Here is a 24,238-nt window from a genome sequence, read left to right as displayed (position 1 = left end):
AGGTTCCACCGAGATTCGAACTCAGATTGCTGGATTCAAAGTCCAGAGTGCTAACCATTACACCATGGAACCTGCTAGGTGACCTCACACCTGACTCTCATCTTTTGTAAATTAGCAAGAACCAGACACCTGTAATTAACACTGCAATCCATATAATAACTTATTTTTTTAATTGAGCTCATTAAGGACTTTAACTGACTATACTTTTATATAGTATTGCAAAAGAATACATGTTACTCATGAAAATAAAGATATTAGCTAAACTTCTAGTGTTGAGCATTCCGATACCGCAAGTATCGGGTATCGGCCGATACTTGCGGGTATCGGAATTCCGATACCGAGATCCGATACTTTTGTGGTATCGGGTATCGGTATCGAAACAACATTAATGTGTAAATATGCCTATTTCTGCATTCAGGACCTGAAATTACGTCATGGCTTGCTGTGATTGGTCGCGTCGCGGTCACATGGGCGGCACGCAACCAATCACAAGCCGTGACGTAATTTTAAAATGCGCGCGTTTCCTGCCTCCCGTGACGTCACGGCTTGTGATTGGTCGCGTTGCCCATGTGACCGCGACGCGACCAATCACAAGCCGGAACGTAATTTTAAAATCCTGAATGCCTAGAATTAGGCATCCAGGACCTGAAAATTACGTCACGGCTTGCTGTGATTGGTCGCGTCGCGGCCACATGGGCGGCACGCGACCAATCACAAGCCGTGACGTCACGGAAGGAAGTAAACGCGCGCATTTTAAGCACAGAACGCTGCCGGTTCCCTCGGTGAGGTCCAGGCTGCGTCGGAGAGGTGAGTATAGCAATATTTTTTATTTTAATTCTTTATTTTAGACATTAATATGGATCCCAGGGCCTGAAGGAGAGTTTCCTCTCCTTCAGACCCTGGGAACCATCAGGGATACCGTCCGATACTTGAGTCCCATTGACTTGTATTGGTATCGGGTATCGGTATCGGATTAGATCCGATACTTTGCCGGTATCGGCCGATACTTTCCGATACCGATACTTTCAAGTATCGGACGGTATCGCTCAACATTATAAACTTCTCATTTTTTAAAATTTCAACAGAAATCTTAAGGCCGGTTTCACACGTCAGTGGCTCCGGTACATGTGGTGACAGTTTTCTCACGTACCGGAGACACTGACTCATGTAGACACATTAAAATTAATGTGTCTCTGCACATGTCAGCGTGTTTTCACGGACCGTGTGTCCGTTTGAAAAACACGGAGACATGTCAGTGTTCGTGGGAGCGCACGGATCACACGGACCCATTAAAGTCAATGGGTCCGTGTAAAACACGCACCGCACACGGATGCTGTCCGTGTGCCATCCGTGTGCCATGCTGGAGACAGCACTACAGTAAGTGCTGTCCCTTCAGCTTGTGGTGCTGAATCTGCCATTCATCCCTTCTCTCCAGCAGCATTAGCTGGGGAGAAGGAATGAAAAATCATTTTTTATTTATTTTTTGTGTTTAAAATAAACTTCCCGGCAACCTCCCCCCTCCCACCCCCTGTGCCCCCAGCCGCTGTTATTAAAATACTCACCCGGCTCCCTCGACGCTTCCTCTCTGCGCCGCAGCTTGTCCTGTATGAGCGGTCACGTGGTGCTGCTCATTACAGTGATGAATATGCGGCTCCACCTCCCATAGGGGTGGAGCTGCATATTCATCACTGTAATGAGCGGTACCACGTGACCCCTCATACAGGAAGAAGCTGCGGCGTGGAGAGGAAGCGTCGAGGGAGCCGGGTGAGTATTTTAATAACAGCGGCCAGGGGCACAGGGGGTGGGAGGGGGGAGGTTGCCGGGAAGTTTATTTTAAACACAAAAAAAAATGATTTTTCATTCCTTCTCCCCAGCTAACACTCCTGGGAAGAAGGAATGAATTCCGGCTTCAGCACCAGATGCAGGGGACAGCGCTTATCTCCTGCACGGTCCGTGTGGTACCCAGTCGGCACACGGGCAGCACACGGCTGCCGCACGTGTGCCACACTGATGTGCCACGTGAGCACACGGACACACGGACACGGATAACTCCGATACTGATTTTTCCGGTACCGGAATTATCTGGACGTGTGAGACTGCCCTAATAGTGACAGAAAGATTCAATCTTCCCTTCTGATGTGAATAGAAATTGACAATTGGTCTAGAAAGAGAAGGGAAAGGACTTGATCTCACTTATGCCTCCCCTAAGAATAGATTATCAGACCAAAATCTGACACCAATGTTTCCAGCCAAAATGCGAAATGTAGGATAAGTCATCAATATGAGAGCCCGACACTCTCACTGTTCAGAGCCGGAACCAAGCGGTGTACAGGGAGTATAATAACAGGTCCATAGATTATTAGTGGCTGATGTCAAATACTAGACTTTGCCTTCCACTCAGGTGGTTCAGTGCTTATTCCTGGCCCGGTCACTCAGGCCGATAAAACCTTTATTTGAATCATGATCAGTAATACGATGATTCTGTCCACATCCATGATATATAAGCAGCGTTGATAAACATAATGTTTGATTGGCCTGAAAAATCTTATCTTCTGATAACCAAGTGGGAGATTGTTGACATCTTTACAGGGGGCAGTCGTCGGGATGGGACTTGAGGTGACCAATGAGATTACCCTTCACATCATTAACACTTAGTGACTGATGCATAAAAGGACCAATCACGGTTGCTTTTCTGATCACATGACTAATATGAACCAATGGAGTAAATACTATTTATTGCCACATTCCCATCACTGGTTGCTTCACCTGTCACCCATGTCCAACAACTAGCACACACCTGCAGAAACCTTGCACATATAGACACTCAAACACTCTCAGACTCTATTCTACCATTGACATCTATCCTTTTAAGTCCCTCCTCCACCCACCACTGCCCCCTCCGACTTCTCTAGTCTCTGTCAAGGACTTTGCCACGCACTTCAAAAATAAGATAGACCAAACAAGGGAAGTCTCTATTGTTCGACCACGACAACCCCTTTGCATATCAGACCAAAGCCCAAACCCCATAACCTCCCTCTCCAACTTCACTGTAGGGAAGCTTAATCGTCTCCTCTCCAAATCACACCTCACCACTTGTGCAATTGACCCAATTCAATCCCACCTGCTCCCCAACCTCACCCTCACACTTACCCCATCCCTAACCTATCTCTTCAACCTATCACTAACTTCTGGTACCTTCCCCTCTGATTTCAAACATGCCATGATCACACCTATCCTCAAAAAGCCATTCCTTGACCTAACCGTTATGGCCAGCTATCGCCCCATATCGCTGCTCCCGTTCATTTCCAAACTTCTTGAACAGCACATCCACGTTGAATTTTCCTCTCACTTTTCATCTAACTCACTCTTTGACAACCTACAATCTAGCTTCCATCCCTACCATTCCACTGAAGCTTACCATGATCAAAAATACTAATGACTTACTTAAAGCCAAAGCTAAGAGGCATTTCTCTATACTATTCCTTCTAGACCTGTCCATTGCTGTCGACACAGTTTACCACTGCCTCATACTACAGATCCTATTTTCCTTTGGCGTGAAAGACCTTGCCCTATACTGGATCTCTTCATACCTTGCCAACCACACATTTAGTATCTCCTAGTTCCACATTGCCTCCTCATCCCATCCTCTCTCTGTTAGTGTCCCTCAAGGCTCTGTCCTAGGACCCCTATTTTTCCATCTATACCTTTGGACTGGGACAACTTATAAAGTCCTATGGCTTCCAATACCACCCATACGCTGATGACACTATTCTGCATCTCTACATGTCACCTCTCTACTGTCCAGAATCCCAGAGTGTCTGTCAGCCATATCCTCCTTCTTCTCCTCTCGCTACCTGAAGCTTCATGTGTACAAATCTGAACAAAGTATCTTTTCTCCATCTCTCATATCTTCCCTACCTGATCTGTCTGTCATTATAAATGACTTCACACTTTCCCTTGTACCGGAATAACCCTTGGCTCTGCCCTGTCCTTCAAACTGCACATCCAAGCTCTCGCCACCTCCTATCCTATCCCATCCTGCTCAAAAATCTGTTCATTCCTCCACCCTCAACCTACTAAAGTGTTTGTAAATTCCCTAATCATCTCCCGCTTTGACTATTGCAAGATCTTCCTTTGTGGCCTTCTAACACTCTCGTACCTCTCAAATCCGTCCTTAACTCTTCTGCCTGACTAATTAATCTTTCTCCTCGCTACTCTCCAGCTTCCCCCCTCAGCAAATCCCTTCACTGACTCCCAATTTGCCAGCGTATCCAGTTGAAACTACTAACACTGACCTACAAAGCCATTCATAACCTTTTTCCTCTGTATACCTCTGAACTAATCTCCTGAAATCTTCCCTCACAAAATCTCCGGTTCTCCCAAGTCCTCCATCTCTCTTCCACACTTATTCGTTGTTCATCAATCACCTCTAAGACTTCTCCCATGTATCCTTCATCCTTTGGAATTCTGTGCCCCAACAAGTCCGATTATCCACCACATTCGGATCCTTCAGACGGAATCTGAAAAACCCATCTCTATAAGAAGGCTTACAACCTGCAATGACCATGCTGCCACCTCAACAACATCAGATCTACTGCAACCCCCGACCTACTGTCTCCTTTGCCATCATTCTGTAGAATGTAATCCCACAAGGGCAGGGTCCTCTTTCCTCTGTACCAATCTACCATTGTTAGTTTGTCTACTGTAAGTGATATTTGTATTTTTTTCTGTGACCCCTCATGTACTGCATCATGGAATCAATGGTGCTTTATAAAGAAATAAATAATAATAATTGCCTACAGAGCGATTTTTATTTATGTAGCTAAAATAAATTATTAAAAGGAAAATATATTAATTGCTTTTTTTGGCCAACAGAGGAGGATATTTTGTAAACTTTAGTCAAATTGACCAAGATTAGCATTTTGCAACATTCAGGCACACATATACTATACTACACACTGAAGTAAAAATGTCACGACTCTGCTGTTGTGGTGTAAGGGTATGTTTCCACGGTCAGGAAACCCTGCTTGTTTGACGCTGCGTTTTTCCGCAGCGTCAAAAACGCAGTGTCCAGATGTTACAGCATAGTGGATGGGATTTCATGAAATCCAGACTCCACTATGCGTTAAAAAACGCATGCGTTTTTGCCGCGAAAACGCATGCGTGGTGCGTTTTTTCGAAACGCAGCATGTTGCTACTATGAGCAAAACACGCAGGTACACCGCAGGTGACCTGCCAGTGACCTCAGGTGCAGTTTTGGTCAGGATTTTACCTGCATAAAATCCTGACCAAAGCCTGAAGCAAAACTGAACGTGGAAACATACCCTAATGGGACCAGGGGCTTCTTCCCTGTCCCTAACGCTAGGGGTGCATTAGCTCACCCTGTTCCCCAGGTTACTGCTGATGCTGAAGATGCTGGGGCCACGTACCTTGCCTTAGCTCCTGAATCCACCCTCAGTTTGTACCCTTCCTCCACCCTGGGACGAGGGGCACAGTAGTGTACCGTAATACACCAACCAGACTAACAAGGTAATACGAACAGGGATAAAGGAAATTACTAAACATACAACAATACTCCCACAAACAATAGAAGTTAGCACTGAGGATTGAGGATAAAACCAAAGTAGGAGACGGAAGGGGATTAGCACACACCCAAAACCTAGCAACAGTCTCAGATAAATCCATCAAACAACAACTTCTCAAACAACAACCACAAACCACAAGTCACACTGAAAAACTGTTAAGTAAAAAAAAACAAAAAAAAAACTGGCAGCATTGAGATTTGGACCTCCGTCCTCAAAAAAACTTTATAGAGGAGACTATTCCATGGCCGGTTAGCTCAGTTGGTTAGAGCGTGGTGCTAATAATGCCAGCTCACCCTGTTCCCCAGGTTACTGCTGATGCTGAAGATGCTGGGGCCACGTACCTTGCCTTAGCTCCTGAATCCACCCTCAGTTTGTACCCTTCCTCCACCCTGGGACGAGGGGCACAGTAGTGTACCGTAATACACCAACCAGACTAACAAGGTAATACGAACAGGGATAAAGGAAATTACTAAACATACAACAATACTCCCACAAACAATAGAAGTTAGCACTGGGGATTGAGGATAAAACCAAAGTAGGAGACGGAAGGGGATTAGCACACACCCAAAACCTAGCAACAGTCTCAGATAAATCCATCAAACAACAACTTCTCAAACAACAACCACAAACCACAAGTCACACTGAAAAACTGTTAAGTAAAAAAAAACAAAAAAAAAACTGGCAGCATTGAGATTTGGACCTCCGTCCTCAAAAAAACTTTATAGAGGAGACTATTCCATGGCCGGTTAGCTCAGTTGGTTAGAGCGTGGTGCTAATAATGCCAGGGTTGCGGGTTTGATCCACGTACGGGCCGGTTCATTCATTTATTTTTTTTTAAACTAACAGAGAAATTGTGCTATATTTTTTAAACAATTAATGAGATGCCATTTTAACATTTATTTCATTTTTAATTTCTTTTGCCATTTATTGCATTTTATGCATTCATCTTGAACTGAGATTGAGCCACAATGTTACTCAATCTATTACTTCTGAATTGACAATGTTTTCATTTTTATGACTATAATCTTTACTCTTTATCTTTAAAATGACAAAATAAAAAGTAAAATAAATTGCTAAAAAGTCATCTAATTTAAAAATAAATTAATGTCTTGGCAAAATAAAATTATGTGACAGTTCCATACCGACAGCTGTCAGTGACAACTGAGCGGCAATGGAAGGGATGTGTGGGCCCATGCCATCAGTCCCCACACTCAGAGCGCTGCGATCGGTCAATCTGATTACATGATCACGCAGGAAATACTGAAATATTAGCACCTCCCCTACCCCGATCACAGCAGGAGCTCAGCTCTGCAGGAGGCCGAGCTCCAGCTCTAGCAGCCAGGGATGGTGCCAGCACTGCCCCTGGTTGTTTAACCCCATAACGGCTTTAATTGCAACATTTAGGAGGCAGACAGAGGTAGGGAGCTCTGCCTTCAAATAGGCGCCCACGTGATATCATCATGGGAGCCCAATCATTTCCATAGAGACTCAGGGTCATCATGATGACTCCAAGTTCACCAAGCTATGTAAAGCTTCTTAGACCATGCTCAGAGCATGGTCTAAGAAGCTTCTGTATGGGTATGAACAGAGGCCAGAGAGAGTCTAGATTAACTAACTATGCTGCCTCATTATAGTGAATGGATCTTTTGCACTTTTTAAGCAGGTAGCATTTGTATAAATTTTGCACATAGCACTTTTTACCCTCTTTCCAATATGAACTTTGGGGACATTATATGATTGATTCATTATTTTTGCACGGGTGTATTTTATATAATTTATATATTTCTTATTTCTGTATAGCACATGCAATACAAGTGTTTTTTCCTGTGATACAAAATTTGCCCACTCGGGGTATATAGTATATACTACAAAATTGACCTGCCTTATGGATATTGTATCTTGATTTGTGCACAATTTGAAGATATATACATATATTTACATGATTTTATTTTAATATTTTATTAGCGTTCTCTATTGCCATTAAATAAATTTGATATAATTATTAAATTATCTCCTGTCACTTTCTCATGGATCCGGTCTATGCTTAGCGCATGCTTTTTTGTTAACAATGTTGCAGACAAGGCAGGCCACAACAAGACAGGCCCTTCTGGCATTTGCCAGAATTGCCAGAAGGCCAGTCCGGCCCTGGGCCCATGACACTGTGGGTAATCTACGTGGATGTGGAAGGCAGAGAAAAATTAATATAAGGTTGCAGCACAAGATGGTCCAGATGGCAGATAAGTAGCCACAATGAAGTTAAAAAAAAATCAAGCTGTCCTGCAGGCTCAGGGTGCATCAGCATCAGCACAAACTATCTGTTGACATTTGAATAAAAGGAGGAACCACTTCTGAATCAGAGACATAAAAAAAGCTAGACTGCAGTACATGAATAAGACAAAATCCTTCTGAGAAAGCATCTTGCGGACAGATGAAACCAAGTTAAAGCTTTTTGGTAAATCATATCATCTACTGTTTATCATAAAACAGAATGAGGCCTTCAAAAAAATAACACAGTACCTACAGTCAAAAATGGTGGAGGTTAAAATATGTTTTGGTTTGTTTTGCTGCCTATGGCACTGGGTGTCATGACTTTGTGCAAGGCATCATCAAATCTGAAGATTACTAAAGGATTTTGGGTCGCAATGTAGTGCCCAGTATCAGAAAGCTGAGTTTGCGTCTTAGGACATGGGTCTTCCAGCAGGAAAATGACCTCAAACATACTACAAGAAGCACGCAGAACTGGATGGAAACAAAGCACTGGAGAGTTCTGACGTGGCCAGCAATGAACCCAGATCTAAATCCCTTTGAACACCTGTGGAGAGATCTTAAAATTGCTGTTGGGAGAAGGTACTCTTCAAATATGAGAGATCTGGAGCAGTTTGCAAAAGAAGAGTGCTCCAAATTTTCAGGTGAAACATGTAAGAAGCTTGTTTATGGTTATAGGAAATGATTGAGTGCAGCTGTTTATTCCAAAGGGTGTGCAACCAAATATTAAGATGTGCCAACATTTTTGACCTGCTCATTTTGGGGGTTTTGTGTGAAATCATGTCCAATTTGAATTTTTTTTCTCTGCGTTTTTGTGTTGTTCAAATATACACAAAGGAAATAGACATGTGTATAACAAAACATGTGTAATTGCAATAATTTTATGTGAGAAATACTTCATTTTCTTGAACAATTTCAAAGGTGTCAACAATTTCAGCCACGACCGTAGGAAAAACGATAAACAAAACCTAAAGTAAAAGGCAGTTAGTAGTTGATTCACTTATCTCCACTAATGAAATTAATTTGTTATGAATTTCCCCCAAAATTTTGATTTGTCAAATTCAAAATATTTTGGGATTCAATTCGTACAAGTCCAACAATGTTATGGCCATCCGGCTGACATTTTGCTTAATTTTTTTTAACTGCTGAGAAGGAGTTGAAAAATAAAATAATATTTTTCTGTACTAGTCCCAGCCCTCAACTGTTCTACCACAGAAGCTTCCCATGTGATCCTCCGGTCCTCTTAACTTACTCCTCACTTGTTCTGCCACCATAGCTCATTTCTGATTGACCTTTCCTTTGGTTTTCAGGTTGGTTTTCTGTCCTAATCTTTGATTGCTGGCTAGGCCTTATTTAATCACATGGGATCCGACCCAAATCATTTTCATGCATCTTGTTTCATGTGAGCAAGTGAAAGAATCCACACCGAAGACTGATCTGACAACAAAAAAAAAGACGGATCCAAAGTGAGCTGCAGATGCTGGACAAGACCTAGGACTGGTAAGTATAATCTTTTAATATTTTCAACCCCTATCTGACCCTCTGTTTATTTTGCTTTGAGTGCCTAAGGTCATCGCTCTATATTATATATTTTCTTCCTTTGAGCACCATCCTCTTATACATTAGAGTACACCAGTTTTGACCGATTTGATATTTTGCTTTGGAGTCTGGAGAGACCTCCGAACTTAATAAATTTATTTTGGGGGCAATACAGAATTAACTTTGTTCAGAGAAGATCTACCTGCTGAATTAAGAAAATCTACCCGAAACAAATTTGGGGAGATCCACTCATTAGTATTTAGGTTCAACCTTCGGAAAGTTTAAACTATTTAGTTTAAGTTATGGATTACATCTAGCACCAGGGATTGTTTTTTTTGTATAAAGTGATTCATTGTAGTTTGCCACTCGAGACTGTTAGTGGGTTTTATTTTATTAGAAAAAGAAGAAACTATATTATATAATAGATTTCACCGTAGAGAAATGTAGAATTTGGAACAATTACTGAAAAATTACTGTTACAGTAAACAGTTTTGGTGTACATTAAAAAAATATTAATAATAATAATAATGACCATGAAACAACCAAAAAATGTAATATACTGAATAAACTGTAGATATATATTGCATGAAATTAGAGTTTTCAATCATTACCTTTGACAAAGAGTCAGATACTGAACATTATGCCCCAAAAGAGCTTTAGAACTAGCACTGAAACAGTCCATGAACCAAGTTTTCCCGTAGACCCTGAAGACACAATGGAGATGCTTACATTTTGAAAAATTTAACTCGTAAAAACAAAGAATGAAAATCGCTTGATACTTATCATCTGTCGGGGAATAATAAGGAACACCTACATACACATGATGGTTGTCCAGTCAAATTTAACAGGTGCGGACGACTTTAATCTAATGCGCAGTCCGGTTGATTTTTCTTCCCTTCCCCTATATATTTTATATAGGGATATTCCAATGTTAACTTTATTATACAATATGGTTTCCATCATTCTTTTAATTATGGTGAAAAATTCTAATCACATTAAAAAATACAAATATAAGTGACCATTCTACATTTCCTTCTACATAACTGCTGCTGGACAGGTTTATTTACAAAGTCACGCACAGAATAATCCGAGGATCACCAATTAACAAACTTCCAGGTACGTCCAAAAAGTCTCAAAATCTTAATAAAATACAATCACATTGTGTCCTCCAGTTCACGATAGTAATATAGTTATGTGCAAGTTACATAATACACCATCCATCTATAATATAACGCTGGGAGCGTCACTCTGTCCGAAGCCTTTATAGACTGCGTAAGCGCAAGCGCCGGCGCAGTCTGGACCCCATAGAGCGACGCTCCCAGGAGATCGCGGTATGCGTAAGCGCTGAACGCACACCGCGATCTCCAACAGAGAAACAGGGACGAGCCAGGAGGCGGAGGGTGAGTATACTTACCTGTCCCGTTCCACCGACGCCATTTCGGGCCATGAATATCCCCCTGCTCCCGGAATCGGCGCCTGCGCAGTCTGCGCTTTCCGGCGCCATTTTCTTGAAGACACATTGCAGTGTGTCTTCAAGAAAATGGCGCCGGAAAGCGCGGACTGCGCAGGCGCCTTTTCCGGCACCAGGAGGACACAGAAAATCTGTCCTCCTGGTGCCGGAAAAGGCGCCTGCGCAGTCCGCGCTTTCCGGCGCCATTTTCTTGAAGACACACTGCAATGTGTCTTCAAGAAAATGGCGCCGGAAAACGCGGACTGCGCAGGCGCCGATTCCGGGAGCAGGGGGATATTCATGGCCCGGAATGGCGTCGGTGGAACGGGACAGGTAAGTATACTCACCCTCCGCAAGTAACAAATTGCTGTGCCATGAGGCTGTGGCACTTCATGCCACAGCTATTTGTTACTTATGCCACTTACGTCCACAGCCGCCGCACCCAGCACAGCCGCCGCACCGAGCACAGCCGCCGCACCCAGCACAGCCACGCACAGCCGCCCACAGCCGCCGCACCCAGCACAGCCACGCACAGCCACCCACAGCCGCCGCACCCACCACAGCCACCGCACCCAGCACAGCCGCCGCACCCAGCACAGCCGCCTACAGCCATGCACAGCCGCTGCACCCAGCACAGCCACGCACAGCCACCCACAGCCACGCACAGGCGCCTACAGCCACGCACAGCCACCGCACCCAGCACAGCCGCCGCACCCAGCACAGCCACGCACAGCCGCCGCACCCAGCACAGCCCCCGCACCCAGCACAACCGCCGCACCCAGCACAGCCACGCACAGCCGCCCACAGCCACGCACAGCCGCCCACAGCCACGCACAGCCGCCGCACCCAGCACAGCCGCCTCACCCAGCACAGCCGCCAAACCCAGCACAGCCACCCACAGCCGCCGCACCCAGCACAGCCGCCGCACTCAGCACAGCCGTCCACAGCCGCCGCACCCAGCACAGCCACGCACAGCCGCGCACAGCCGCCCACAGCCACACACAGCTGCCCACAGCCGCCGCACTCAGCACAGCCACGCACAGCCACCCACAGCCGCCGCACCCAGCACAGCCACCGCACCCAGCACAGCCGCCGCACCCAGCACAGCCGCCTACAGCCGCCCACAGCCACGCACAGGCGCCTACAGCCATGCACAGCCACCGCACCCAGCACAGCCGCCGCACCCAGCACAGCCACGCACAGCCGCCGCACCCAGCACAGCCGCCACACCCAGCACAGCCGCCGCACCCAGCACAGCCACGCACAGCCGCCCGCAGCCACGCACAGCCGCCCACAGCCACGCACAGCCACGCACAGCCGCCGCACCCAGCACAGCCGCCGCACCCAGCACAGCCGCCGCACCCAGCACAGCCACACACAGCTGCCCACAGCCGCCGCACCCAGCACAGCCGCCGCACTCAGCACAGCCATCCACAGCCGCCGCACCCAGCACAGCCACGCACAGCCGCCTACAGCCACGCACAGCCGCCGCACCCAGAACAGCCGCCGCACCCAGCACAGCCACGCACAGCCGCCCACAGCCACGCACAGCCGCCGCACCCAGCACAGCCATCGCACCCAGCACAGCCGTCCACAGCCGCCGCACCCAGCACAGCCGCCTACAGCCACACACAGCCGCCTACAGCCACGCACAGCCGCTGCACCCAGCACAGCCACCGCACCCAGCACAGCCATCCACAGCCGCCGCACGCACCACAGCCACCGCACCCAGCACAGCGACGCACAGCCGCCGCACCCAGCACAGCCACCGCACCCAGCACAGCCGCCCACAGCCACACACAGCCACCCACAGCCACGCACAGCCGCTGCACCTAGCACAGCCACCGCACCCAGCGCAGCCGTCCACAGCCGCCGCACCCAGCACAGCCACCCACAGCCGCCCGCACCCAGCACAGCCACACACAGCCGCGCCACATACACCCCCCTTCACTCAGCACAGCTGCCGCACTCAGCACAGCCACCGCACCCAGCACAGCCGCCCACAGCCACGCACAGCCGCCTACAGCCACGCACAGCCACCGCACCCAGCACAGCCGCCGCACCCAGCACAGCCACGCACAGCCACCGCACCCAGCACAGCCGCCGCACCCAGCACAGCCACGCACAGCTGCCCACAGCCGCCGCACCCATCACAGACGCCGCACTCAGCACAGCCGTCCACAGCCGCCGCACCCAGCACAGCCACGCACAGCCGCCCACAGCCACGCACAGCCGCCTACAGCCACGCACAGCCGCCGCACCCAGCACAGCCGCCGCACCCAGCACAGCCGCCGCACCCAGCACAGCCGCTGCACCCAGCACAGCCACGCACAGCTGCCCACAGCCACGCACAGCCGCCGCACCCAGCACAGCCACCGCACCCAGCACAGCCATCCACAGCCGCCGCACCCAGCACAGCCACGCACAGCCGCCTACAGCCACACACAGCCGCCTACAGCCACGCACAGCCGCTGCACCCAGCACAGCCACCGCACCCAGCACAGCCATCCACAGCCGCCGCACCCAGCACAGCCGCCGCACCCACCACAACCACCGCACCCAGCACAGCGACGCACAGCCGCCGCACCCAGCACAGCCGCCGCACCCAGCACAGCCGCCCACAGCCACGCACAGCCACCCACAGCCACGCACAGCCGCTGCACCTAGCACAGCCACCGCACCCAGCGCAGCCATCCACAGCCGCCTGCACCCAGCACAGCCACGCACAGCCGCACCACATACACCCCCCCTCACTCAGCACAGCCGCCGCACTCAGCACAGCCACCGCACCCAGCACAGCCGCCCACAGCCACGCACAGCCGCCTACAGCCACGCACAGCCGCCGCACCCAGCACAGCCGCCGCACCCAGCACAGCCACCGCACCCAGCACAGCCGACCACAGCCGCCGCACCCAGCACAGCCACGCACAGCTGCCCACAGCCACGCACAGCCGCCTAGAGCCACGAACAGCCGCTGCACCCAGCACAGCCACCCACAGCCGCCGCACCCAGCACAGCCACGCACAGCCGCCGCACCCAGCACAGCCGCCGCACCCAGCACAGCTGCCCACAGCCGCCACCCACAGCCACACACAGCCGCTGCACCCAGCACAGCCACCGCACCCAGCACAGCCACCCACAGCCGCCCGCACCCAGCAGCGCCACGCACAGCCGCCCGCACTCAGCACAGCCGCCCGCACTCAGCACAGCCGCCCGCACTCAGCACAGCCGCCCGCACTCAGCACAGCCACCCGCACTCAGCACAGCCGCCCGCACTCAGCACAGCCGCCCGCACTCCGCACAGCCGCCCGCAATGATGGGGGCACAGGATGGAGCAGCACGTGATAGGATGGGGGCGCAGGATGGGAGCACTTGACAGGATGGGGATGCAGGATGGAGCAACACATGACACGGTGGAGCAGCACATGACAGGATGGGGCGCAGGATGGAGCAGCACATGACACGGTGGAGCAGCACATGACAGGATGGGGATGCAGGATGGAGCAGCACATGACACGGTGGAGCAGCACATGACAGGATGGGGGCGCAGGATGGAGCAGCACATGACACGGTGGAGCAGCACATGACAGGATGGGGATGCAGGATGGAGCAGCACATGACACGGTGGAGCAGCACATGACAGGATGGGGGCGCAGGATGGAGCAGCACATGACAGGATGGGAGTGCAAGATGGGAGCAGCACATACCAGGATGGAGACCATATACCAATATAAATGCTCGCCACCCGGGCGTAGAACGGGTTCAATAGCTAGTTGAAATATATGGGCCCGTAGTGTACCTCTAACATGGCTGTGATTTTTTTCTGGAGGCTGGAAACCCTTTTATATTTTTTAAGAAAACAAAAATGTACCATGTTTCATCATATCATTGACATATTATGCAGGTTGTGTCACCTAGAAGCTCTGCTTCAGGAAGAGGATACCCCCTTAAATGTGTTGTCTCATCAAGATGAGTATAGTCCATATGCCCAATTAAGACTTGAGATCCCCATTACCCTCCTTGAGTCAAAACGGAGACTTCTGACAAGGAGCAGATCTTGTGGTGCTGGACTCAAGTCATGGATGGCCGATCATCTCATGAATAAAGAAAACATGGACATTTAAGTAATAATGAACAATATTGAAGAAGTTTACCACTTTGATTCAATTGCTATGCATTTTATTAGATCCCCATGCATTATTTCAATGTACCCATTGATGTCTCATAAACTCATCTTAAAAAGTCCTTCAGTATTATGAAAGCTAAACTCAGTCCAGTGACTCCACGTACAGAATGCCGGGCGCTCAACGATCTTACAAACAAATGTGGCTTAGATTATCTTCAAAGAGGAACATCTACATTGTTCTACTGAATGACTTCCACGTAGTGGGAAGGATGTCCTTCCTTTGAAGACATAGTCATTGGGCTGCTGAAAGCACCTTCACATTTGATAGACAGTAGAGGAATGCAGTTCGATAACCATGTTATCAGACAGGACTACTTGGGTCACATGTCTGACAAAGTCAACTTTGGATTCATGACTTGTATTTGATCAAGTCAAAGCATATGAGAAGATGTCATTGTTATGGTTTCCATAAAAAAAATAACTTTAACAAAGTCGCATTATGTTCATATGATTCTCCAAAGGCTTTTGTTGGTAGAGTCACGGACATAAGACAAGTCAATCACTTCATTTTTTGTTTGTTGACTATTTCTCTCTCCATCTCAAGCTTCTTTCTCCTGTTCTCGGGAATTTCATCAAGGCTGATTCCATGATTACCCGCCCTGTGAGGTGTAGAATTGAAAGGATAGCAGCATTAAGGCGTGAATATAAGGACCTGACTTCATCAAAGCTATGAGACAAATATACCACGGGACTTCTTAAATTATGGCTTCAATAGAATAAACCAGGATACATATATACTTAAAGGGAACCTGACCCCCAAAATCTAAGGTGAGCTAAGCCCACCGGCATCAGGGGCTTATCTACAGCATTCTGTAATGCTGTAGATAAGCCCCCAATGTATCCTGAAAGATGAGAAAAAGAGGTTAGATTATACTCACCAAGGGGCGTTCCCCACTGCGGTCCGGTCTGATGGGCGTTGCGGTCCGGTCCAGGGCCTCCCATCTTCTTACGATGATGTCCTCTTCTTGTCTTCATGCTGGGGCTCCGGCGCAGGCGTACTTTGTCTGCCCTGTTGAGGGCAGAGCAAAGTACTGCAGTGTGCAGGCGTCGGAAAAGGTCAGAGAGGCCCAGCGCCTGTGCACTGCAGTACTTTGCTCTGCCCTCAACAGAGCAGACAAAGTACCCCTGTGCCGGAGCCACAGTGTGAAGACTAGAAGAGGACGTCATCCTATGAAGATGGGAGGCCCCGGACCGGACTGCGACGCCCATCGGATCGGACCGCTCGCCCAGGTGATTATAATATAACCTCTTTTTCTCATCTTTCAGGATACATTGGGGGCTTATCTACAGCCTTACAGAATGCTGTAGATAAGCCCCTGATGACGGTGGGCTTAGCTCACCTTCGATTTCAACAGGTTCCGTTTAAGATATAGCATCTAACATTTAATGTGCAGAAAGGTTTGATTAATCTGATGGCTAAACTCAAGATACAAAGGTTTTTCCAAAAAGTTGATCACTAAGGTGCTGAGCACAGAAGAGAGAATCGATTTGAAGAACTCTGGTCCAGGCAGGTCAGTAATCTATGACCACTGGACAGGACGTTTGAGAATCTACTTACCTCTTGGGATTTCTAGCTCCCTTTTTAATTAGCTGGGCTAGCGCAACATCTTCATTGTGGTATGACACACACAAACAACATCGCACCAACATGACTAATCAAAAAAGAAGCTGGGAATGCCTAGACAGGAATGGAAGGAAATTTTCAGGCCTCCCAACCAGCAGTCAAAGATTATTGACCTAGCCGATGGAGCGGACTGCGGAACTCCAATCTATAGTGCAGTGAGTTCGACTCAATATGGATGACCTATTTTAAGGAAAGTCCATTAAATGATTGATTCTAGAAAACTCCTATATGGCAAACACTCTTAAGACCACTGTTTTACAGAGACCTGCCTATGACTCTAATTCACAATTCTCACCCACCACATTCTCCATACATTTTACTGAAGAGGTGTAGTATATGGGAGATACATATAGAGTCAAGCCTTGCTTTCTTAGCTCTCACTGTACCTTTCAAATCTAAAATGAGTGAACAGAATTGGTTATTGAGGATCAATAGATGATTAAAATGTGAGTATCCCTCAAGGGTGAGTTCACACATAGCATTTTTACTAAAGCGGTATAGAATCACACATGTGAGAAATTACTAAAATGTCTAAAACAATGTCATCCAGGAGGCATCCTTTCAACAAATACTTGATATTCATTGAGTTTGCTTACAAACTCTCCCCACGCAACTCCAAAAAAGTCACAAAAAATTATGTGAGAAGTAAGCCTTATTCAGAAGAGAGGTTGAGGATGAAGACCAACATAACCATACTTACCCTGGCCCGACATCAGGAGGTTTTGGTATAGGTTTATCATATCCTTCTCTTCCTACTAGCCAAAAGGTATCTTCTACACCTTTTCCCTACAAACCAACCAAAGTTTAATTGTTAATCATATGAAAGTAACATGTAAGGATTGAGCTACCTAGGGAAGAATAACCATTTACCTTGAGTTCAGTTTTACCCCTTGTTTCAAACTTGTATCCTTCTTTTAATGAATTCAAGATGTTGACAGTGCTGAGATTAACATGAATACGGTACGCTAGAATGAATGGGACAGGAGCCAATATGTATTTCCATTACACCAAGATTCTATCAAGTACTGAAATCACTTTTAACTTAAGATTTATTATTGTTACATACTAAGGATTATACACTGTTGTGAAGAAGGATATGAGCATTTAATAGATTAGCTTGTATGCATAAATCTTGAATCCATTGATTGTCATAACTGGAAAAACAAAGCGTTAACAAATATTTTCTGAAGAATATTTCAAGAGGAACACTCACGAAGCCCGGTGGATTCCATACGGGATGCCGTATTGACAGTATCACCAAAGAGGCAATATCTTGGCATTGTGAGCCCAACCACTCCAGCTACACAGGGACCTGTGAAAGAAACATTAATATTATTTTTATTATTGTTATTATTATTTTTTCAGCACCATCATATTCCACAGCCCTTTACAGACATTATCATCATTGTTCCCATTGGGTCTCACAATCTAAATTCTTTTTCGTATGTCTATTGAGATGGTGCAAGATTCCAAATACGAGTGCTAGACAACAGAAAGTCCCTATTTAAGAACTGAATTTATTCAAGTGGAATAGGAAAGATATATATCTTTGTACCGTGTTAGCCAGTAGATACAAAAAACCTTTTCATGATTAACTGAAAAGATGGTAACAAATTGCAAGCTTTCGAGACTACTCAGGTCTCTTCATCAGGCATAGACTAAAGGTACCTTCACACTAAGCGACTTTGCAGCGAGAACGACGACGATCCGTGAAGTTGCAGCGTCCTGGATAGCGATCTCGTTGTGTTTGACATGCAGCAGCGATCTGGATCCCGCTGTGATATCGCTGGTCGGAGCTAGAAGTTCAGAACTTTATTTCGTCGCTGATCACCCGCTGTCCATCGTTAGATCGGCGTGTGTGACGCCGATCCAACGATGTGTTCACTTGTAACCAGGGTAAACAGGGTAAACATCGGGTAACTAAGCGCAGGGCGTCCACAGGGTTACGCGCAGCTGCTCAGAGCCTCCTGCACTGACTGTGTCAGTGCCGGCAGTAACAGCGGTGACGTCACCGCTGTGCTCTGAGCAGCAGCGCATAACCCTGTGGACGCCGGGGGACGTGACAGACATCAGAAGGTGAGTATGTAGTGTTTTTTTTTTTACTTTTACAATGGTAACCAGGGTAAATATCGGGTTACTAAGCGCAGCCCTGCACTTAGTAACCCGATGTTTACCCTGGTTACCCGGGTGCTGCAGGGGGACTTCGGCATCGTTGAAGACAGTTTCAACGATGCCGAAGTCGTTCCTCTGATCGTTGGTCGCTGGAGAGAGCTGTCTGTGTGACAGCTCCCCAGCGACCTAAACAGCGACGCTGCAGCGATCGGCTCGTTGTCTATATCGCTGCAGCGTCGCTGAGTGTGACGGTACCTTAATAGAGATTCTGAAGAATCACATATTTGTACACAACAGCAGAGAGATAATGCAATAGATAAGACAAGAGATGTGAGGCAGAACTATTATTATAGGAGAGGGATAAACATAAATACTGTAACAGTTCATAGATAACGAATGTGAATGTTTTATTGTCCTCTGATTGGGGTCTGGTTCTGTGTTGTGATGCCCCCACAAGGTCTGAGGAGCAAATTCCTTAATTGATGTAAAAAGACATAAATCCATGCGATACATTCATTCCTGCACTGAGAGTGTCAAAGGTTGTTCTAAGTTTATACTCCCAGACTCTTCTGTCTCTCTGAGATTTGAAGTTATCTTTTAATACAAGTAATCTCATGTACATGGTGCTGTGATCTGGGATACAAAAATGTTATGCCACAGGTAGATCCATTCTTTTTTCTCTTATTGTGTGGTAGCGAGAATTCATCCTTGTTCTAAGCTTTTGCCTGGTCTTCCCTACATACAGATCCCCAGTTGGACATTTAGTACAAATGATTAAGCACACCACATTAGAAGTGACACATCTGAAAGTACCTGGAATCTTGTAGTTTATACTCTCTTCTGTGTTGTGAATTTACTTTTTGGCTCCCTCTAGTGGCTACTAGTGATTTGACTCTGGGTTTGTCAGTCATTCCTTTTATGCTCACCTGGGTCGTTAGGTCAGGGGTGTTGCTATATAAGCTCCCTGGACCTTCAGTTCAATGCCTGGCAACGTTGATATCAGAGCTAATCTGTAGTTCTCTTGTCTACTGATCCTGGTTCCTGCTTGATTAAGCTAAGTCTGCTTTTTTGCTTTTTGCAATTCGTTATTGTTTGCATTTTTTGTCCAGCTTGTATATTATCTGTATCCTGACCTTGCTGGAAGCTCTAGGGCGGCTGGTGTTCTCCCCCCGGGCCGTTAGACGGTTCGGGGGTTCTTGAATCTCCAGCGTGGATTTTTAATAGGGTTTTTGTTGACCATATAAGTTATCTTACTATATTCTGCTATTAGTAAGTGGGCCTCTCTGTGCTAAACCTAGTTCATCTCTGTGTTTGTCATTTCCTCTTACCTCACCGTCATTATTTGTGGGGGGCTTGTAACCTACTTTTGGGGTCCTTTCTCTGGAGGCAAGAGAGGTCTTTGTTTTCCTCTTCTAGGGGTAGTTAGCTCTCCGGCTGGCGCGAGACATCTAGCGACCAACGTAGGCATGTTCCCCGGCTACTTCTAGGGTTGGCGTTAGGAGTAGATATATGGTCAACCCAGTTACCACTGCCCTATGAGCTGGATTTTTGTACTTTGCAGACTTGCTGATATCTCTGAGACCCTCGCCATTGGGGTCATAACAGTTTGCCAGGCCAGTACTAAATGTTAAATGCATTGCAGAAGTGGGATTATAAGAAAGAAAGTTCTGAGTTTTTTTTTCTCGCTCTCATTTTTTTTTTTTCTTTTCCCCTTTACCTTTGAGTGGCTTGTGATTGCTGCAGACATGAATGTCCAGACCTTGATTACAAGTGTGGACCAGCTTGCTGCTCGTGTGCAGGGCATACAAGATTATGTTACCAGAAATCCTATGTCAGAACCTAAGATACCGATTCCTGAACTGTTTTCCGGAGACCGATTTAAGTTTAGAAATTTCAGGAATAATTGTAAATTGTTTTTGTCCCTGAGACCCTGTTCCTCTGGAGACTCCGCTCAGCAAGTGAAAATTGTTATTTCTTTTTTACGGGGCGACCCTCAGGATTGGGCTTTCTCGCTGGCGCCAGGAGATCCGGCATTGGCTGATATTGATGCGTTTTTTCTGGCGCTCGGTTTGCTTTATGAGGAACCCAATCTTGAGATTCAGGCAGAAAAAGCCTTGCTGGCTATGTCTCAGGGCCAGGACGAGGCTGAGGTGTATTGCCAAAAATTTCGGAAATGGTCCGTGCTGACCCAGTGGAACGAGTGTGCATTGGCTGCAAATTTTAGAAATGGCCTTTCTGAAGCCATTAAGAATGTGATGGTGGGTTTTCCCATTCCCACAGGTCTGAATGATTCCATGGCCCTGGCGTTTCAAATTGACCGGCGGTTGCGGGAGCGCAAAACCGCAAATTCCCTCATGGTGTTATCTGAACAGGCACCTGATTTAATGCAATGTGATAGAATCCTGACTAGAAATGAGCGGAAAATTCATAGACGCCAGAATGGCTTGTGTTACTACTGTGGTGATTCTGCACATGTTATCTCAGCATGCTCTAAGCGTCTTACTAAGGTTGTTAGTCCTGTCGCCATTGGTAATTTGCAACCTAAGTTCATTCTATCTGTAACTTTGATTTGCTCACTGTCATCGTATCCTGTCGTGGCGTTTGTGGATTCAGGTGCTGCCCTGAGTCTTATGGATCTGTCATTTGCCAAGCGTTGCGGTTTTGTTCTTGAGCCATTAGAAAATCCTATCCCTCTTAGGGGTATTGACGCTACACCATTGGCAGAAAATAAGCCGCAGTTTTGGACACAGGTTACCATGTGCATGACTCCTGAACATCGGGAGGTGATACGTTTTCTTGTTCTGCATAAGATGCATGATTTGGTTGTTTTGGGGTTGCCATGGTTACAGACCCATAATCCAGTCTTGGACTGGAAGGCAATGTCAGTGTCAAGTTGGGGCTGTCATGGAATTCATGGAGATTCCCTGCCCGTGTCTATTGCTACTTCTACGCCTTCGGAAGTTCCGGCGTATTTGTCTGATTATCAGGATGTCTTCAGCGAGTCTAGGTCAAGTGCATTGCCTCCTCATAGGGAATGTGACTGTGCAATAGATTTGATTCCAGGCAGTAAGTTTCCTAAGGGAAGACTGTTTAATCTGTCGGTACCTGAACATACCGCGATGCGTTCATATATCAAGGAGTCTCTGGAGAAGGGGCATATCCATCCTTCTTCTTCCCCTCTTGGTGCGGGATTCTTTTTTGTGGCTAAAAAGGACGGATCTTTGAGGCCTTGTATTGACTATCGGCTTTTGAATAAGATCACTGTCAAATTTCAGTATCCTTTGCCGTTGTTGTCAGACTTGTTTGCCCGGATTAAAGGTGCCAAGTGGTTCACCAAGATAGACCTTCGTGGTGCGTACAACCTTGTGCGCATTAAGCAAGGAGATGAATGGAAAACCGCATTCAATACGCCCGAAGGTCATTTTGAGTACTTGGTGATGCCATTTGGGCTCTCTAATGCACCTTCAGTTTTTCAGTCCTTTATGCATGACATTTTCCGGAAGTATCTGGATAAATTTTTGATCGTTTATCTGGATGATATTCTGGTTTTTTCTGATGATTGGGACTCGCATGTGGAACAGGTCAGGATGGTTTTCAAGATTTTGCGTGAAAATTCTTTGTTTGTTAAAGGCTCAAAGTGTCTCTTTGGTGTACAGAAGGTTTCCTTTTTGGGGTTCATTTTTTCCCCTTCTGCTGTGGAGATGGACCCAGTCAAGGTTTGAGCTATTCGTGATTGGACTCAACCCTCGTCAGTTAGGAGTCTTCAGAAGTTCTTGGGTTTTGCTAACTTCTACCGTCGTTTTATCGTTAATTTTTCTAGCGTTGTTAAACCGTTGACAGATATGACCAAGAAAGGCTCTGATGTGGCTAACTGGGCTCCTGCTGCCGTGGAGGCTTTCCAGGAGTTGAAGCGCCGGTTTACTTCAGCGCCTGTTTTGTGCCAGCCTGATGTCTCACTTCCCTTTCAGGTTGAAGTGGATGCTTCGGAGATTGGGGCAGGGGCCGTTTTGTCGCAGAGAGGCCCTGGTTGCTCTACTATGAGACCTTGTGCCTTTTTCTCTAGGAAGTTTTCGCCGGCAGAGCGAAATTATGATGTGGGCAATCGGGAGTTGTTGGCCATGAAGTGGGCATTTGAGGAGTGGCGTCATTGGCTCAAGGGTGCTAAGCATCGTGTGGTGGTCTTGACTGATCACAAAAATCTGATGTACCTCGAGTCTGCTAAACGCCTGAATCCTAGACAGGCCCACTGGTCATTGTTTTTCTCCCGTTTTGACTTTGTGGTTTCGTATTTACCAGGTTCTAAGAATGTGAAGGCCGATGCTCTGTCTAGGAGCTTTGTGCCTGATGCTCCTGGAGTCGCTGAACCTGTGGGTATTCTTAAGGAAGGAGTTATCCTGTCAGCTATTTCTCCAGATCTGCGACGTGTGTTGCAGAGATTTCAGGCTGGTAGGCCTGACTCTTGTCCACCTGACAGATTGTTTGTGCCTGCTAAATGGACCAGCAGAGTCATTTCCGAGGTTCATTCCTCAGTGTTGGCAGGGCAACCGGGAATTTTTGGCACCAGAGATCTGGTGGCCAGGTCCTTTTGGTGGCCTTCCTTGTCAAGAGATGTGCGGTCATTTGTGCAGTCCTGTGGTACTTGTGCTCGAGCTAAGCCTTGCTGTTCTCGTGCCAGCGGGTTGCTCTTGCCCTTGCCTGTCCCGAAGAGACCTTGGACACACATCTCTATGGATTTCATTTCGGATCTTCCGGTGTCTCAGGGCATGTCTGTCATCTGGGTGATATGTGATCGTTTCTCCAAGATGGTCCATCTGGTTCCTTTGCCCAAACTGCCTTCCTCTTCTGATCTGGTTCCTGTGTTCTTCCAGAACGTGGTTCGTTTGCACGGCATTCCTGAGAATATTGTGTCGGACAGAGGATCCCAGTTTGTTTCCAGGTTCTGGCGATCCTTTTGTGGTAGGATGGGCATAGATTTGTCGTTTTCGTCCGCTTTTCATCCAACGGACAAACGGAACGAACTAATCAGACTCTGGAGGCGTATTTGAGGTGTTTTGTCTCTTCTGATCAGGATGATTGGGTGACCTTCTTGCCGTTGGCTGAATTTGCCCTTAATAATCGGGCTAGTTCTGCCACCTTGGTTTCGCCATTTTTCTGCAACTCTGGTTTCCACCCTCGTTTTTCCTCGGGACATGTGGAGCCTTCTGACTGTCCTGGGGTGGATTCTGTGGTGGATAGGTTGCAGCGGATCTGGAATCATGTGGTGGACAACTTGAAGTTGTCACAGGAGAAGGCTCAGCGTTTTGCCAACCGCCGCCGCGGTGTGGGTCCCCGACTTCGTGTTGGGGATTTGGTATGGCTGTCTTCTCGATTTGTTAGTATGAAGGTCTCCTCTCCCAAATTTAAGCCTCGATTCATTGGTCCTTACAAGATATTGGAGATCCTTAATCCTGTATCCTTTCGCCTGGATCTTCCGGTGT

General features: G+C 47.2%; 1 protein-coding gene and 1 non-coding gene across 2 annotated transcripts in view; both read right to left on the bottom strand.

Annotated features, from left to right (window-relative positions):
- Positions 1-72, bottom strand: TRNAQ-UUG (transfer RNA glutamine (anticodon UUG)). Its single transcript has one exon. It is a non-coding gene; the product is annotated as a tRNA-Gln (tRNA).
- Positions 73-14,627: 14,555 nt separating this feature from the next.
- Positions 14,628-24,238, bottom strand: part of GUCY2D (guanylate cyclase 2D, retinal) — a 75,404-nt gene continuing 65,793 nt past the window's right edge. Inside the window, exons 16-19 of the mRNA XM_077260759.1 lie at positions 17,863-17,961; positions 17,520-17,614; positions 17,350-17,435; positions 14,628-15,624 (exon numbers count right to left, since the gene is read on the bottom strand). Coding sequence (XP_077116874.1) covers positions 15,525-15,624; positions 17,350-17,435; positions 17,520-17,614; positions 17,863-17,961 — 380 coding nt within the window. The 3' untranslated portion in view covers positions 14,628-15,524. The remainder of the gene's footprint in view (positions 15,625-17,349; positions 17,436-17,519; positions 17,615-17,862; positions 17,962-24,238) is intronic.

Source organism: Ranitomeya variabilis, chromosome 5 (genome assembly GCF_051348905.1).
Source record: "Ranitomeya variabilis isolate aRanVar5 chromosome 5, aRanVar5.hap1, whole genome shotgun sequence".
In the NCBI taxonomy this organism is placed as follows: Eukaryota; Metazoa; Chordata; class Amphibia; order Anura; family Dendrobatidae; genus Ranitomeya; species Ranitomeya variabilis.
This window is presented reverse-complemented; position numbering and strand designations above follow the sequence as displayed.